This window comes from Hydra vulgaris, chromosome 06, assembly GCF_038396675.1.
Source record: "Hydra vulgaris chromosome 06, alternate assembly HydraT2T_AEP".
In the NCBI taxonomy this organism is placed as follows: domain Eukaryota; kingdom Metazoa; phylum Cnidaria; class Hydrozoa; order Anthoathecata; family Hydridae; genus Hydra; species Hydra vulgaris.
The window spans coordinates 19,458,039-19,477,803 of record NC_088925.1 but is presented as its reverse complement, the minus strand read 5'-3'; the positions used below and the strand labels follow the sequence as shown (position 1 = coordinate 19,477,803).

At 26.8% G+C, this 19,765-nt stretch overlaps 2 protein-coding genes across 6 annotated transcripts in view; one reads left to right on the top strand and one right to left on the bottom strand.

Annotated features, from left to right (window-relative positions):
- LOC100207689 (uncharacterized) overlaps positions 1–11,697 on the bottom strand; it is a 37,368-nt gene extending 25,671 nt beyond the window's left edge. The window contains exons 1-2 of one of the 3 annotated variants that reach the window (XM_065799465.1): positions 8,183–8,366; positions 3,625–3,855 (exon numbers count right to left, since the gene is read on the bottom strand). The gene's annotated coding sequence lies outside the window, so the exon portion shown is untranslated. Of the gene's footprint in view, positions 1–3,624; positions 3,856–8,182; positions 8,393–11,488 lie in introns of those variants that run through there. The other 2 variants (XM_065799466.1, XM_065799463.1) reach the window with 2 other exon arrangements.
- Positions 8,421–19,765, top strand: part of LOC100199092 (uncharacterized) — a 44,860-nt gene continuing 33,515 nt past the window's right edge. Inside the window, exons 1-2 of one of the 3 annotated variants that reach the window (XM_065799468.1) lie at positions 8,421–8,546; positions 12,506–12,553. In XM_065799468.1, coding sequence (XP_065655540.1) covers positions 12,532–12,553 — 22 coding nt within the window. In that variant the 5' untranslated portion in view covers positions 8,421–8,546; positions 12,506–12,531. Of the gene's footprint in view, positions 8,547–12,387; positions 12,554–12,666; positions 12,692–19,765 lie in introns of those variants that run through there. The other 2 variants (XM_065799467.1, XM_065799469.1) reach the window with 2 other exon arrangements.

Sequence of the window (19,765 nt, the reverse complement as noted above, 5' to 3'; positions counted from 1 at the left end):
TACAAATTGACTACTTCTCTGATTGATTAGCGGTCCTAAGTGGAGTTCCGCGAGGTTCTTATTAAGCTAGCTCCAGTACTGAGTGTGCACAGACCTGTTATAGACTTAAGGGGGCAATCCCATCGATAGCCCAATAATTCTAATTAGAGGCGGTAGTTTGCTAGTACTACTTAATGTAAAAAATAGACATTGTTTTGTCTTCCTGTGTGTGCTAGAAATCGTTTTTTTTTAAAGTACTTTTAAATACTTTTTTTTTGCTCACAGTTAGTAACTCACAAATGTACTTGTTTGACTTTTGTTGCACATTTTGTATATTAGGAAATGAACTTATCATTTCAATAATTAAATCTAAATTTTATACTTAATTGTATGCCAGTTTTTTGTCTGCCTTACATAAGGTTGAAGCAAGACAGAGAGAAAAACGTCCAATTTCCCCTAATCAATTTTATTGTGGAAAGCACTAAAACGTTTTGATGACAATTACATGGTAATGATTTTTTATAGTTTTCAACTGATTTTCATATATAATTTATCGTTGAGTAGATTTATTGAGTTTCTCATTGTAGTTAAGGTGGTTTACAAAACATTACGGTCAGTCGGTTATTAGTTTAAACAATCAAGATATTTCTGTAAAATATCTGGTCTGCTAGATAATCGATTAAAGAGTGTAAAACACTAAAAATCTTACTGTGAAATACAAACAATCCTTTAAAATGTGTTTAAAATGTGATATGTCTATCAAGGTGTAATTTTATTTAATTTGATATAATATAACTGCGGTATATCATGGAATCCTAACTATAGCCTTAATTTCCAGACCCGTCTTAAGTTCTCAATCTCAAGTTTTTGAATGCTATTTTTTTTTTTTTTTTAATTTTTATTTTAGGTGCCCCAAGAAGTCCTAACGGTCTTGTCACAGAGCACCGCGGAAGTGCATTTAACCAGGAAGTTCACGCCTCCTTCCTTACCGTGACGCGAAAATTTGTCCAGAGCTCGTTTCGAACCTGGATCTCCTGCTTATAAAGCAAGCGCTCTAACCACTGCGCCACGGCCGCACATTTTTAAGTGAGGCCCTTTCTTTCAGTGCTGGAAATATTTTTATTATTAAGACATTTAAACAATATTCCTCAAGGAAATAGAAGAAAAAAGCAGCTATCACTACCAGCATATAATTATTTGTTTACTTTTACTTTTTATTGGAGAACATTATAACTTTAAAAAAAACATGTTTTTAAGAAAATTTATGGATTTAAACACTTCGTAAAAGTTCTAGCTCTTTTAATCTATGTTCATGTCAAAATTAAGGACGCTTTTTAACTTTATTTGAAATAATTTGAAGCAAACCAACCGAGCATAATCCTAAAAAAGTTCAAAAAGGGAATTTATAAAACTCTTAAATTCTGTATGAACCAAAACAAAACAAAACTCTTAAGATTTTTTTCAATTACATGAAGAAGTAGTTGTATTAAATAAAAATAAATTTTGATCTATTTCATTTCATTTAAAACTTAAGTTATAGATTGTCAAAGATGAGGTTTTTATAAAAGATTACGAATATATTTTTACTAATTTACCTTAACTACGTTAAATTAAAGAAGATTTGTAAACCGTTTCTATTGGCGTGATTTTAGGTGTAGGTACGGCCAACTTGAAATACAAAGCCTTACATTCTGCGTTTTTTGCGCCGAAAAAAATAGAAGGCCATTTATATTTACGTGTATATATAAATTGGATTTATATGAAAACTTCAATAATAATGTCTTGTTTATTATAATTAGAGTTGTTTAACACAAAATATATGAAAATTGAAATGAGAGAAGCACGTCAAACTTGCCTTAACTTATATATTAGATTTGGTTAAAACCAATTTATTTCTGAAAACATAAAAACGTGAAACAAGTAAAAAGAAACTTATAACAAAATTACTTTAACACAAATTAAAAATAATGTATTAAAAAATGAAAATAAAAACATTTTTTCAAAACAGATATTAAATATGAAGATAGCGGTTTATCTGTGGTTCAAAAGTTTAAGGACACTTGCTGTTTTATTATCGGGTGGGTTAATTTATTTACGTTTCGTGGAATATTTAACTAATTTTTTATGCAAGTTTTATTTAATTTTATTCATCTACCTTTATTCAAAATGGGAAAGAAAAAAAGTTTAGTTCTCCTGTAGAAAAAATAATCTTAAAATCAATCGAATCAAAAATGTCTTATCGTCAAATGAAAATCAATTTTATGTTTGCATGACTGCAGTTGGACAACTTGCACAAAAAGCAAACAGATCGATCCAAAATTATAAAAAGGAAAAATTCCTGGTAAGAATGTTTAAAGTAGATCTAAGAGAACTCTACTGTAGCCTTAAATGCTAAAATGCTCAAGTTTTACCAAGTTAAATGCTCTGTGTTAACCACCAAACGTTGTCTTTGTAAGGCTTCCTAGTTTGGCCAGGTAAAGGTAAGTAAAGAAACCGCTTGTTTCTGTAAAGAACCGTAAATTTTGAATTGAGTTTGCAAAAAAACACCTAGATTGGACACCATGAATCTAAGTTTATGATATTTGGATTGAAAAGAATTAAGTATGTTCGACCAACAACTGTAATGTTCGACAACAATTGGAAGTACCAACTTCCAACTGTTAAGAATGGTGGTGGAAATATTATGGTTTAGGGTTGCTTCAGGCGTGATTAATTAAAAGGAATAATGTCGCAAACAGTAAAATCGGAATAGTGTCGAAAACATAAAAAAGGAATAGTGTCGCAAATAGTGAAAACGGAATTGCGTCGCAAATAGTAATTACTATTCCTTAGATTCATTTGCGACACTATTCTGTTTTTACTATTTGCGACGCTATTCCGATTTTATTATTTGCGACACTACTCCGTTTTTACTATTTGCGACACTATTCGGTTTTCGCTATTTGCAACACTATTCCTTTTTTATGTTTTCGACACTATTCCTTAAATTCATTTGCGACACTATTCCTTTTTTTTGTTTTCGATATTATTCATTAAACTCCTTTGCGACATTTTTTTATTTTCGATGCTATTCATTAAATTCATTTGCGACATTCCTAATTCTGTTATTTAACAATCAATCATGCAAAAATTTGCGACACTATTCCTTTTTCACATTTTCGACAATCGAATTTCGACAATTAAAATTTTTCGACGCTATTCCGCCACACCGCTGGCGTTAGTAACTTTTGACCGAAAAATGGTAAAAAGTTCTGTATTCAAAAACAAAGAGAGGTCCGAAAAGATGTAAAAATGAATAAAGACTAGCCACTAGGTCTTGAGTTGTATATTTCACCAGACTACTGGTTAATTTTTGATATTCTAGGTCATAGTTTGAAAAAATGCCTTCAGATGAGATTTTTTGGATACAATCATTTCCAAAACTTTTAAAATCTTTCAAAGTTGCCAACAACTCATCAGAACTCACAGTAAAATCGTAAATCTATTAACCATAGTTTAAGAAATTTATTTTTCCAAACAAGAAATATATTTCTTGTTTTTAAAAATATATTGCAGAGTAGGATATTTATTTCTTAAGACAAGAAACGTATTTCTTGTTTTAAGAAAAATATTTCGTAATAAAAAATTCAATTTTACTATACTTACAGTAAAATTTATTCAAGATAATGTAGAGCATGTGACGAGCTTGGAGAATCTTTAGAAGCTACTTCAAATTAAGAGTTTCTGTAAAGAACCATTAAAAAAAGAAAAAGAGTGGAGTAACGGCAATTGCTCGTAGCTAGCTCCTTGAATTCACTCTTTTCTTCTCGCTTTCTCGTGATTGAATGGTTTTAATTATTTGAACTTTGATCCGATTCCTTACTGCAAACTCTGAACCTTAAAAGTACATTTAAAAATTATTTTTTTACATGTTTTCTTGAGATATTTGATTATAAAAATTTATTGTACATTTGCAGCGTTTAAACGCTGAATTCTGAAGCAAATTTGCTTCAGAAACAAGAAATCTGTGGCTGTTACGGATCCAGCATATTTTGGTGTTTGAGATAGCTAACATGGAGCAAAATTCAAACATTTGAATGTTTATACTTATGCTAAATAATGATGCTTTTTAAAAAGTTACAAAGATTGGAGGCTGGGAACAAAAAAACCCTAAAATATTATTCCCCCTGCCCCAAACGTGAGAGCAACAAGTTGGTTAAACAATTTTTTTGCTATTTTTAACTAAATTTATATACATCAAAAAATTTTAAGTATTGTTTTACAATCTCTGAGCGTTCAAAAGTTATTACCATATAAAATTTGTAACCCCCTCAAATTGAGTGGGGTTTAACTTTTATACGGTCATAATTTATGAATGCTGAGAGATAATAATATTAAAATATAAAATTTATCGATGAATAAACTTAGTTAAGAAAAGCAAAAAATAATATTTTACTAACTTGTTGCTCTCACGTTTGGGGCAGGGGGGATGAAATTGTAGAGCTACTTTTGTTACCAGCCTCCAATCATCGCAATATTTTGCAAAGCATCATTATTTGACATAAGTATATACATAAAAATGTTTGGAGCTTGCGCTATGTCTGTTAGCTATCTCAAACACCATAAAATACTGGATCCTTCGCTGATCTGTGGTTCGATGCCTACTCTTGGCTTTTTTTTGGACATAAAGCAAACGTAAACTTCCAAGTTAAATGCTCTTCTTCGGTGCTCTGTGATGCGATTGTTAGGTCTTTTTGGAGCACCTAAAATAACCACAGAATAAATATGTGTATATAATTTTGAATCACATTGATACGTTTTGATTTGGTTTTGTTTACAACAAAAGATCAAAAGTCCTTTACCCAACCTCTTAAGGAAACCATTTTGGATTTGGATTTGTTTGATCCAAGGCTCCAGTAACAGTATTTTAAAAAGAATATATCATTTGATACCAAAATGAGGTAAAAATCATAGCATTTGTTGTATGACTTAGAAAAAGCTCAAATATCAACAAAAAATCACTTTACAATAGCCAAAGTGTTAATTTATCTATCGTAATCAGTGAAAGATAGTTACAACATATTTCTTAAATTATTAAGCACAGAGTTTTTTTGGTACAGGAACACATTTAGAAAATATCCTTGAACAAATTAACTGGATCTGACATCAGAATCTATTCGCACCAATGCTTGGAAATTACTCTAAATTTAGTCAAAAATCATAAAAAGCGTGAGTTTGAACAATCGGCGCAAATACTTCTATCAAGGTAAAAAAAAATTCAAAATTTTTTCATATAAATAAGACCTCTACGTCACTCATTAGCCACTGCTCATAAAAATTGGTTGTCGAAAAAAAATTATGGGATTGGCTAGTATATAGCCGTGTATTTTAAGTAGGCCATGGTGTAAGTATCAGTTGTTCATATGTTTTTAGTTTTAAATAAAATGTCTTATGTTCTTTGTGAGTTTAGTACTAAAACCAGTATTTCTTATTATGTGAGCATGGTGAAGAAAAAAATGGACAAAGATTTTTATGTAGAGTTTAGCTTTCCTATGGTGTAAGAATAAAAAATAATCTAAGTTCCTAAAACTTAGAATCATTGAGATTTCAAATGATAATATAGAAGCAGCCCTGTCTCAACCACTTGCCGGAGCAACATCGAGTTTAAAGGCTGAAAGCATTTTCCAAGGTTAACTTCGGAACTTTAAGTGTGAAATAACTTTTTTTTAGTTGTTAAACAAAGAAAGTCATTATTGATACTCAATATTTTTATGTTTCATTTGAAACAAGCTTAGCTTTAAAACCAAGAGTTTGCTAAAAATAATATTCAAATTGTTTTAAAATCGTTTTTATATATCCCCATTTCTCCCGTTAGCTTTTCCCCCTTAACTCACTCTTGTCTTATTTTACCACAATGATACGGTCCCTATTTAATCAAAAGATTGTATATTTAAATATAATTAGCTGGCAATCTAAAAGTATTAAATCAGTGTTCAAAATAATAATTAATATGTTAAAACTTGTTTGGTTTAGTTCATGCATCATATCAAAATAATTTTAGTAGGGGAGAGTGGGGCACCATGAAACATTGTAATCGTGAAAGCATCATAAGAATTGTGACAACTATTTTTATATGGTAAAACAGTTACTACTAGAGCTATGTTTTGAAAAAAAAATTATATCGCTTGACATTAGGCTTGCGAATCGTCAATATTTGTGTTTTTTTGATGATAAAGTAATTGATACAGCATTTGTGGGGGGATGGGGGGGGAGGGGGTTTAAATGTCATTCTTAAGCAGTCAATATTTATTGATGCTTAAGAATGACATTTAAAACAATATATTATCTGGTCTTTTGAAATGTGATTTGGACAATTTAATGCATTATTTGAGTTATAATTATTAATATATTAATCTTTTAAGTAAAAATATACTTTTTCTCTATGTTTTACCCCTTTTATTTACTTTTTTAATGATGCTTATAGTGTGTATAAGGTATCCCATGGGTGGGTTACATTGATACAAATTTCTAATTTTACTTTAAGTAGTCTCACAAAATTAACCTGTCATATTTTACTAACTTATAAATTTAATTTTGTTAGTAAATATTTCTTCTATAAAATAAAGCATTCGCTTAAAAAAAAGTGTATTATAAAAATTGTTACAAAGAAAAAAACAAAAAGTGTATCATGGTGCCCCACTCTTCCTTGTTAAATTTTAATAATACTAAAGATGTAACAAGTTCTAGGTGACTTTTTATTTCATCATTTAAAAAGTTTGTACGTGATTACTTTTTCCATCATTTTTAAAAGATGTAAAAAGTATTCATTTTTCCAAAAGTTTGTAAAAATTGAATACTTTTTCCATCATTTCACTATTTTTTTCATTATCAGCAAACTTGTCACGCAACTAACTATGAGAAGCGACGGTTACAAACCGTTACTTAGTGATGGTTACGATAACATAAATAAGTTATTTGGGTTTCTGTCAAAAGTATCAACTATAAGTATCATTAAAATCTAAAGTTAGAGCAAAAGAATATAATAATGTTGGTTTCCAAATACTTGTATCGCTTATCGATCGTTTCTTGCTATTTCCTAAGCAAATCGTGAAGCTGAGAGGTTATTCTTTAATCTTAAAAGAATAGAGAACAGACATCAATGAACAATGCTCCGCAGCCGTTTAAGTAATTTAAAAAGAATAATTATTGAATAAAATTTTTTGGAAACAAGAATTTCAGCAATTTGATATCTGAATTTGCTAAAAAGAAATCTTTCAAACTATTTTAGTAAAATACTTTAAAGAAATATAAATTTAAAATATGAAAAAATTTTGTATTTGTGACTTTATTTGTGCTATAAAATATTTTCAAAATGCTTTTTTTATGTAAAATGATTGATTTGACATTGAATTTATTTATTTAGATTGACAGAACAAAGTTTAGAGCCTAAAGTAAACACTTATGACTTAGCCACCTGCTGAAATAGCCCAGACTTCGTGAAGCCTTAATCCAGTACTAATTTGCTCCAAAAAAAAAAGTTATAAAAAAAAGTAGAGAGGTTGAAGCTCCTAGCCTCATACCTGACACCGCCCTTGTAATAAGGACCAAATTTGAAACGCATTCATAAAGCAAATAGCTTGTGATTGAAATCAGAAAATTGATACAATGAAATTTATAAGACTATAATAAATTTATTATAAATTAAAAAAACCTTGAAGTAAAGTTCAATTTAGATGGTATTAATGAATCGGATAAATGTTGGCGTGAATTGAAAAATAAATCGCAATACTTTTGCAATTAGCTAAAACTTTCAAGATGCAACCTTTTCTTGCTAATCTTCTGTCCAATTGTATTTATCAAGTAATACGGCGCAAAAAAGTTGTAACAAATTATAAAACTAAAAACATTGAACCTTTTATGATCTCTATCTTTTAATGAAAATTAAAAAAGTATGCATTTTATCTGCAATGTTGGAACTGTTTTTAACGCGTTTATTTTGTATTGCGCACATTAACGTTACTTATGAAATATTTGTGCAAGTATTTATATACTTACTGTAGATAGGTTTCTCCATATTTATAAAAGATAAACTAAATAATAAATAAAATTAATAAAAAGATAATGCGCTTAAATTAATTTTTATTGTAAAAACAAGTTTATATAGTAATAAGCGGGTTTTAAACATATATCAAAACAAAAAACTGCAACAACAACAAAATAATACCCTTTGAAAACACTGTAAACTAATAATAAAGAACAACAAAATCCTTCAATTCTTTTTCTTCAAACACGTTTGCTAACGGTAAACCAACTTTGAAATACTTTCACTACTTAATTTTATAAAACACTTGTCGGGGCAAAAACGACGTTTGCGTCCCTTGAGTGCTTAATCTCTCACTCTGTATAACAGCTGTGAATTACTTATAACTCACCTAATGTATAAAACTAGCAAATCAAAAAAAAAAAAACTTCAGAACGCCAAACGAAGTAGCACTTTACAAAAAAAAAATTTCTAAATTTTAAAATAGAAGAATATGTGCAAAATATGTAATTAATGAACTCAAATAAGTCAGAATAACTAAACTGAGGTAAATTAAAATTTTTATTAAACAATGCGTATAATTAATTTCAAAAACAAGTTTTATAAGCAGTTTGAAGTTTAAACATAGTTGCTTCCCTCAGGGTTGTAACGTAGGAGAGCGCCGATAAATCTTTATGTAATTTAACTTTCGCACTGCGCTCTTCTACTATAGAACCGGTTTGATGCAAACTATGTTTAGACTCTAAAAAATTTAAAAAATAAACGTAACAATCTCTCTAAGCTTTTTACTAGTTTTATTGAATCAAATCAGCTTGTGTTTATAGATATAGTCAATGGTCCTAGTTCGTTAGATACGTTTCAACATAAAACTCTTTGAAAGAGTTTTTATGAAAGAATTAGAAAGAGTCTTTCTAATTCTTCTTACATTGGCTAAATTGCGTTTTAAAAAAAAATAGAACTATGGTTTGCAAACTGTCAAGTCATTCCCCTTTCTATGTTTAACATAATTTGTACAACAAGAGGCTTGTAACTATTTAAAACTTTGGTGAACACTGGAGTGAAAAAAACGCAAAGATAACCTCTCCTTTCAATAAAAAAATTACAAAAAACAGAGTATCATAATTCCAGAATGCACCTAAACAACTTTAAATAGCTACTTTTTAAATCCAAAGTAGAAAAATTGTTCGCGTATCTTACTTGATGACAGTTTAAAAAACTTGCTTGTTTTAACTGCTCCATATTCGAGATGGGGACGAGCTAATGAGTAAAGTATTAATAATTTTATCTATAAACTAAAATTTAATTCTTCCTATTTGTTTATCTGCTTTATCAGCAGATGCAATCAAGATCATTCAAAACAAAAATACTCCAATCAAGATCATTTTCGAATGATCTTGACTCCAATCAAGACCATTCAAAATAAAAATATATTAAATTATAGTATAACTTCATCAATTTTTAAAATGCATTACTTTACATTTTTGTTGCATTTTATCTGCCAGCCATCTGTCCAATAAAAGTTTAGTATTGTAGGTCTTCATTTAAGTATTGTCAGCCTTCATTTTTGATTCAAATTGTTAAATCATTTATAAATACCACAAAGAAAAGTGTACCTAATACTGAGCTTTGAGGGACTCCACTTTCTATTCTATTCTGAGAAAAGTTCTCCGACTTCTTTGAAATATTTCGCTTAGGAAACTTTTACACTGTAACTATAGATTTCTAATCTCTAATCATTTAACCAGTTCATTTCTAATCTCGAGCCAATTGCCAATTGAGCCAATTGAGCTTTACTAAGAATCTTAACAATAAATCAAATGCTTTTGCAAAATTTAACGTTAACTCATCTACTTTGAATCCAACTTCGAGTGTTTTTGTGATAAAATCAATCGTTTCAAGCAAATTAGGAGTGCAGTTTTTTTTTATTAACGTTGCCATATTGTTGTTGTGTTATCAATTTAAGCACTATTAAGAGTTTCATTATTTCATCTCGTATAATACGTTCCATTAATTAAAATGCAACAAAAGTTAGTAAAATTGGGCGGTAACTAGATGGTTCATGTTTGGTTCTTTTTCCAAAGTTCTGGAACAACACTTGATTTGTAAGACTTGTTAAAAAACATTAATAGATATTTTCAGAGTGATTTAGAACACATTTTGAGAACTATAGGATAACGTTGCCCACTCCAACAATTTTTTGTATATCAAGTTTGTCGATATGAACTTTAATAACTGCTTACAAGTTTGGATTCAAGTATTCAAGTTCAAATTTATCAATAACTTTTGAGATGTTAGTTGAATCCTTCTTCGTGAAAATTGAAACGATATACTTGTTTAATGTCTTACTATTATAACTTCATTTTTAGTAATTTGTTTAACTGCTTCTTAAGCTCTATTAGTAAAATATAATGTCACTATTGTTTCCTTGATATTTTAATGTGACCTTAGGGTCACAGTAGCGTTACAAAACGTTCAATTAATTTAGATGGAGGAAAACATTAGACAAAAATGCAATATTAATAGGTTTCATTTATTGTTTCAAATGTTAATGCTGCGTTAAAATATTGAAAATAAAAAATAAAATTGAGTATTCTGATCATATTAAAGTAAATGGTAAATTCCATACCAATTTTTTGATTTTTAATTAAAATCTTTACATAACAGGATACCCGAACATAGCTAGATACCCGAACGCTTTTTTTATGATTTAAGTTATTAATTTGTTTAATTGATACGCTCAATTAATCATTAGTAAGGAAGGAGGCGTAAAATATAAGCTAAAAATGTTCTATTTTCCTACACAAACCTAGACTATAAATATACCCACAAACAATTTTTTTAAAGCCAACTTTAATTATAATCCAAATATGTTCTACTATTTTAGAGTTAAGTATATCGTCGTTAACGGTGAAAGGTTTGACGTTGTTTTTAACATAAACTTCTCTACCATCTCTATCTTTTTTAAATAGATCAAAACCAATAATATTTGTAGATGATCTATTTGACCACTAAGTTTCACTTATATGTATATATATATATATATATATATATATATATATATATATATATATATATATATATATATATATATATATATATATATATATATATATATATATAATACATATATATATATATATATATATATATATATATATATATATATATATATATATATATATATACATATATATATATATATATATATATATATATATATATATATATATATATATATATATATATATATTTATATATATATATGTATATATTGATGCCAATATAAATATTGGTACCAATGAAGTTATATATATACAACTTCATTGGTATCAATATTTATATCAGTAAAGATATATTTAACTTGTTGAAACCCCCACGTTTAAAATATTCTGTTAGTAAAAGGGTACATTTTCGAAATTGTTGGTCAAAAACGAAATTTGGCTTCTAAAAAAAACAGTTACCAGTAAAAATTAAAATTTGGACATTTACCCACGTCTTTGTTGTTCGGTACGGCCCTGATGGTTTTTATTTCCTGAGGTATTAACTTACTTCTTATGCCATCATCATTACTCCGTGTTCATCATCGTAACATCATTACTTCGTGTTCTAGGGTTAGAATTTTTTTTTCATTTCTCAAATTATTAATTTTGTCATTTGGTTTTATAACAACTTCTTTCAACTGAAACCTTTTGCAAAGCAAATATTTATTTTAACGGCAACCGTGAATTGTATTCACTCTTATAATCTGTGTTTCTTGAGCAGAAATGTGTACACAGTTGATAAATTCCCATGTCGGAAACACCGGCATGGGAGTTTATAAAATAATAATTAATGTTTGAATTAATAGCATTTATCGAGTTTACCGATCTATTACGTAACTGTAGCAACCAAATAATAGTTGTTGCAATCAAATACATAACTGTTGTAATAAATTATATAATTCTTGCAACCATATAAAAATTATATAAGTGCATCATTACCGCGGTTTACAGACTGATTAAGAAAGTTTGTTCTGTGGCAACGCTTTTAAAAATGATCTTGATTACGGCCTCTTTTTCCCGGAATCAAAGTTATTTTAAGGCCGAGATAGCAGCTGGGAAAGCTCTGTTTCAAATCCGCCCCTTTTATCTGTGTATTACAATCACTTAAAAAGCAGCTACAATCCCTGCTAAATTTCTTACAAATATTTGAGGAACAACCAACCCTATTTTTTTTTGTAGAAAAAGAAGTCTGTCTTATCAGAAAATCCAAATCATGGAGGTAAAAATAGTTGTACCATAAGTTGACCCCCCCCATCCTTCTAACTACCCGTCTGCGCAACAAGCATCATTAAGTTAACAAAGTGAATATTTGCATCATACAAAGGGGTTAATCGCTTCGGAATTTGTAATAAACATTGCTTTAGCTCAGTGTAAACATGTGTTGAAAAACACGTTTTATTGACTTTTTTGATTTGGTTTAAAATAAAAATTATAACAATTTTTATTTGTTAATATATGTTTTTAGAATATATTTTCTCTTGTTAATGAATTATGTCCGGGAACTCTGCTCTCGGTAAGTAGTTTTCTTTTTGATTTTTGAATTTAAGTGATGCTAAAATTTCGATTTCAAAATAATTTAATAAAATGTTCAAAATTGTTAAAGATTGTTGACTTGGGTGGTTTTTTTTAAATAGATACAACATGCGTTTAGGTCAGAATCTAAATCTCCAGTTAAAGTTTCAGTTAAACCCTTAAGCTGTCTTGATTGTATAGATTTTTTTTTAATTTTTATTTTTTCTTGCATAAAAAGGCTATTTAATTTTAAAATTTTTAAAATTACCTTTTACTATAATCTTGGAAAAGAGCAACTTTAAACAATATTTTTAATAATATTTTCACAGAACTTTTATTTTCAGAAAATCAAAGTTCTGCAATAAACACAAACAAAATAATTAAGGTTTCCAAGCGCAATAAATATTTTTTTTAAATTAATAACAAAAGTATAAAATAATAAGAAATGGCAAGTCATTTACACGGTTTTTTGTAAAATATTCTTTTAAAAAGTTTTTGTTAAAAATAAAACTTGCTTAATTAAACATTAAAATTTGCATAATAAAAAATAATTATCAAAGAAACATAAAATTGTTTAAAAAGCTATATATTATATTATAATAATAGAATCTTATATAATTTATATTAAAGTTATTCAATAGATCTTTTTTTCATTTTATGTTTATAATATAAGCATATAAATAGAAAAATAATGCATTTACTACAATATACAGTGCTTTCAAAAAAAATAGGCGCAGTAAAATTTTGTCGTTTAAAGCATATTTAAACTACCATAGAATAAAAACTGCAAAAGATATTGAACAACTTTTATTTATTTTTAGAGAGAAAAATCTTTTTAAAACAAATCTTGCATATTGAATGGAATACTAAAACATTGTATATATAAAAAAAAAAAGTATATAAAAACCTTATCAAACATGATAACAAACAGTATCAATAAAAAACTGCAAAAAAATTAAAGCAACTAAAATGACTTCTAAGCTAGTATTTAAAATATCCCCTATGAGCTTTTTTGCAAGCAGCACATCTTTTTTGCAAGCAGCACATCTTTTTTGCAAGCAGCACATCTTTTTTGCCTCAATTTTACAAGATTGTTTTGTTGCAGATTTCGTTTTTAACTCTTCTTCAAATGGGATCCAATTTCTGTCTTTAGGCTATTTATGGATCATTTTGCACCTTGACTAATTCTTTGTTCATCAAAGCCCCAATAGATTTGATTAGATTCAAATCTGGTGATCAAGCTTGCCAGGGCATTAAATCTACTTTATTTTCTTTCATCCATGCTTTTACTGCACGAGCTGTATGGGCAGGCGCGAAGTCTTTTTGAAATAGCCACCATTCGTTTCGATCAATCAGCATGTTCACAAATGAAACCAAGAAATTTTCTAGCGTCTCTATATATGTATGTTAGTTAATTGTATAAATATTATACACTCCTACTCTGTTAAAATTAAAGCAGCCCCAAATACCAATACTGACACCACAAAGCAATTACTATACTTTTCCCATTTAAATCTTTTAACAAGAACTTTGGTTTTTCTATTATGTACTTCAAAGTTACTTTCAACACTAAAAATTACTTGCTTCCACTTCTTCAAAGACCACCCAGTTCTTTGCATACACCACCTAAGCCTTGTGAGACTGTCAACATAGGTTTTCTAACAGCTGCATAGACACCAATTCTTTTCCTTAGTAAAATGTTTCTAACTATATTTGATAAAATACATTTTTCACAGTTTTCATTGAAAGCGTCGGTGAGTTCATAATAACTTAACATTGGATTGGCTCTGGATGAAATATAAGACTACTTTTGCGTTCAGTAGTTTTTTTTAACCTACCTGATCCTAAATGGCGTTGAATGCAACCTGTTGTTTTAAATATCTTTAGAGTATATCTGATGCAATTCTCTGAGATTTTAAATTTTCTTACTATTTCTTTATTACTGATCATTGAGTCATCCTTCATACCTATTATTTGCCTCTTTGTTTCTTTGCTTACTGTTTTCAACTCACTTCTATATATATTTACTTTTAGGTCTTATCAAATTATTTAAAATGGGAAATTGTCAAACTAACATATAAATTAATAATTATAAATAACAGTTAGGTTAAAAAATAAAAAGTTTGTGCGCCTATTTTTTTTCACAATCTTTTCTGGTATGTTTTTTGTATTCCATTGAAAAAAGTAAAAAAACTTATTATCGCAGAGATATGTTAGTTGTAGAGAAATAATTTTCATGTTGTTCAAAAAAAAAAGTCTTTAGGAAGTATGGATGGGATTTTACAATGTTTTGAAAAAGCAAATGTACTCAATTTTTAACTGCGTCTATTTTTTTGAAAGCATTGTACCTTTATTGTAAACCGTTTAAATGTTTTTCATAATCTTTATTCAGTGATTTACACAATTTTGATATTAATTTTATTAATTCAAAGTTAATTACAAATAATTTTTTGCTTTCTCTTCTATCTTTCTATGCAAAGAGCAATTAATATTGCATTGTTATGTTTATATATTTAAAATGACTATTTGAGAGTTTCTTTGGTCATCATTACTTACACAATATATATATATATATATATATATATATATATATATATATATATATATATATATATATATATATATATATATATATATATATATATATATACACATATATGTATATACATATATTAAAGTTATGATTTTTTTTCAACCCCATGCTCCTGTACTGTAGTTTGATGAACTTTTACCTAAAAAGCATAAAATGAACTCTTATTTGCATATCTTTTGAAAAAAGTTTACCCCGCCATTGAAAAAAAAAAAAAAACACATTGTAAACTAGGGCTTGTCAAAAACCGGAAAGTTAAAAAAAATGATACGTGGTTTTTTTATATTGTAAAATCGGATAACCAGTTTTACATTGGTTTTTATTATAAAAAGGCATTTTTATTATTGCCATATAAATCGAATGTAACCTACTGAATTTAAATACTAAAGTTAGATCTGTAAATTAAAGAAAACAAAATTTAGCAGTATAATTTTTTTAAACAATAAAATCACAGTTTAAAATGCACTGCAAATAGCAAACATTATGATAAAGTAATTGTCACTAGAAAGTCATGTTTTTTAATAAAATAATATCTATTGCGTATCCTTGGTATACAAGGAAATGCACTAAGTCCATTATTTATACCACTATTTGGTATTTTAAATTCTCAATTGTTTGATATACCGCACACATTTAACAAATCAATTGTTAATGAGTCATTAAGATTTTTTATTTTAACTATTACTTATTTGTTCATTATCTCAAAATGATGTTTTTGGCATTTTCCTTGTATACCAACGATATACAACATAATTATAACTCAATAACCTATTTGTTATTTTTATACTATTCTTAACTGAATATACTATTCTCAATTGAAAATTATCCATGTGATCTGTTTACAAAAGTATAATGTAATAATATACTAGGATTTATAATATTTAAAGTAATATAAAAGTCAATCTTACAAAAAATTTTGCTGACAATAAATTGGTTTTAAATTATTTTAATTTGAGATTGTTATTTAGATTAAAATAATTAAACAGCAATAACAAAAATTTAATTTGAGACTGTTATTCAAATTAAAATAATTAAACAATAATAGCAAAAAATTAAACAACAAACAAAATGAAACAACAAAAGAAAATATTTACAAAAAAAGTTGAAAAAATACTATTTATATATTTTAAAATTAAAATAATAAATTTAGAAAGGGATGATTCAGTAAATTTAAAAACTTTATGATATATTACAAAATTATGAAAAAGAGCAGAGCAGACATTATTAAAAGCCTATATAATATCAAGAGCAATAGCGTTTGCCTAATTGCTTTCATCTGATGCACAAGCTTTTTAATAACAATAAATAAGTCAGCAGCAGAACAAGAGAATGAAAATCTGTGTTGAAATTAGCTGTTAGAGATGAGATATTAGAAGTTAGAGTTGAATGGTTAAATTAAAGGTTCAAAAGTTTTTTAATAATAGCAAGAAAACTGATTAGACAATAGTTAAAAGGGTCAGAGCAATATCCAAAGTTTTTCAAAATTACAACCACAAATGTCAATTTCCAGCAGTTAGGAAAATAAGGTTCAAAATTAAGTAGTTTAGAGAGTAATAAAGTGAAAAAATGCTTGTAAGACTAGAGTGTTAGACAAGTTGTAGATGAGTTGTTAAGTAAAAAATATATAGAAACGGAAGCAGAGGTGATTTGGATGTCTAAGGAGATTTGGAGGTGTATGTAAGTCTTTTTCTTTGTGATGATAAGCAGAGTGTGGTCAATTGATTTAAGAGATTATTAGATTATATGAAAAAAGTTATATAAGATTGAAAAAAGATTTTTTATAAGAGATAAAATGTTTGGTTTTTATTTTTATTTTTGTTAATTCACCTCCCTAAGGCCATGAAGTATATCCCATGGTTTTTATCTATCCAATAATGATGGTTAAAAACTTTGTCCAGCCCAAATATTGTCACGAAGAAAATCACAAAAAGTATTTAAGTCAGCTGTAATGCAGTGCTTGGAAGAAAAAACACAGAAATTTGATAAGATTAATTCAGTTCTTTATTACCTATGTGTTAAGCCATTTAATGTAAGTGATAAGTCATTTCAGTCGAGTCCCTTTTTTTCATTTTTTAATATTTAAACAAGTCTAAAAACATCATTTAAGGGGTATGATAAAAGATGTAATTAACTTTACAAAAGCAACTTATGAAGTTTTAATGACAATTATGTAAAAAAGTTTGAATGACAATTACATTTGTTATTAGCGCTATTTACAAATGTTTTCTTAATTTTATTTTTATTAACCTAAGTTTTCCATCAAAAATGTTTAGCAAAAGAAAATAAAAAAATATAGTTATATGACACATAAAAAAAAAATAAAAAAAGCAAAAGAAATTTAATAAAAATCTATTCTTTATAATCTTGCAAGTGCAAGAATATTTATTTAGGCAAGTTCTCATAACAAACAATACCAAAAATAAATACGGCATTTTTAAAAAACTGATAATTTTTCAAAATAATATTTCAAAAGGATTTAGATCATCTAGAATAATTATACTTAATAACGTTATCAAGTATAAAAAAATTATTAACGACAGTTAACATATTTAATAACGATACTAATAATGAATCTAAACTGCCTTGATATATTGTTTTGAATAGTTAATAACAGAGATATATCTATGGAAGTTTTTTATTTAATTGATTATTAGAAGTATTTACGCTTGAAGCAATAGCTCTTGCAATGTCTTTGTTTATATTTATAGGTTTTATTTTTGCAAAAAATAGTTTAGAAAAATAATATTTTATAATAGTTTCATCAGCTTCATATAATTAACAGGTTGTGCGATATCAAAAAAGTGAAAATATAAATTTCCTTAAAATTTAGAAAAAATTTTTGATTAAAAAAGTTATTTAAATTCCTTGTAAACATGTTATAACATTACATCAAAAATGTTTATAAAGCATACATTTAACTTTTTTGTTGTAAGGCGAATAACAGCGATATAAATTTTTTTAATAAATGGTACTTTGAAATCTTGTTTGTCACAAAAAAAAAGCTCTGGTAAAGTAATTAACTTGAGGTTTTTTTTTTCTTTCTTGCAACAAGTAATATTTTTTGTTTCTAATATTTTTTATTTTTGTTTAACTTTTTCAAAGTAAAAAATTATAATTATTTGCAAAGCCGCTGTTTTAAGAAATAATAGAAAGAAAAAAAATTAACATACTTTAATCCATTTATACAAATAGAGAAAATAATAGAGAAATACAAATAGAGAAAATAATAAAGAAAAAAATAGAGAAAAGAAAGAAATTTATTTATGTCAAGTGATAATGAAAAATATATTATTAAATTTATTTATTTAATATTGAAAACAAAAAATAAATAAATGTTGCGTTTGGGAAGCACGGAAGGAAAAAAGTGTTTCTTACGCCAACACATATGTCACTTTTAATTACTTTTGACTTTCGTCCAACATTTGCGTGTTGGACGAAAGTCAAAACCATTAATTTAATTACAAATTATTCGTTTTTTAAAAAAACCACATAAAATGCAAATTAAATTGACCAGAATGTTTTTAAAAACATTCTGAATGTTTTTAAAACATTCTGAATGTTTTTAGCAATATAAACAATGTTTTTTATTTTTTTAATAAAATTTTTTTATTTTTATTTTTTTTTACTGTAAATCATGCGCGGAGTGTTGCTACATCGACTATCTTTTAGCCTGACTTGCAAGGGAGTGCTACTACATCGACTGACAAATAGCCTGACTCACAACGGAGTGCTGCTATATCGACTGACAAATAGTCTTGCATTTTAAATTTTACTTTTTGTCAACAAAATACGGAAAAAACTTTCTGACATCAAATAAGAGTTCTATATATATATATATATATATATATATATATATATATATATATATATATATATATATATATATATATATATATATATATATACATATATATATATATATATATATATATATATATATATATATATATATATATATATATATATATATATATCAGCCTTCTGGTCAAAAGCAAAGGTTTGACCATAAAACATAAAAACTAAGTGACGATTTTTTTCAATCTCAAACACTTCTAGGGCGGCAGTTAGGTTGGCATTGACAAATGCCGACCCTAAACCCGAGGCTTACATATATACATATATATATATATATATATATATATATATATATATATATATATATATATATATATATATATATATATATATATATATATATATATATATATATATATATATATATATATATATATATGTATATATATATACATATATCTACCTATCTATCTATATATATAAAGAGTAAAGCAATAAAAGATCAGTAAAAACACTTACCTAATATTTTCTTCGACAGGCTGTTTTTCTTTCTGTAGGTTCATTAGCCTTTCCGATAAACCTACAGAATAAGAAATAGGCATTTAAAGAAAAAATTAGGTAAGTATTTTTACTAATTTATATATATATATACACACACATATATATATATATTTATATATATATATATATATATATATATATATATATATATACATATATATATATATACATATATATATATATATATATATATATATATATATATATATATATATATATACATATATATATATATATATATATATATATATATATATATATATATAT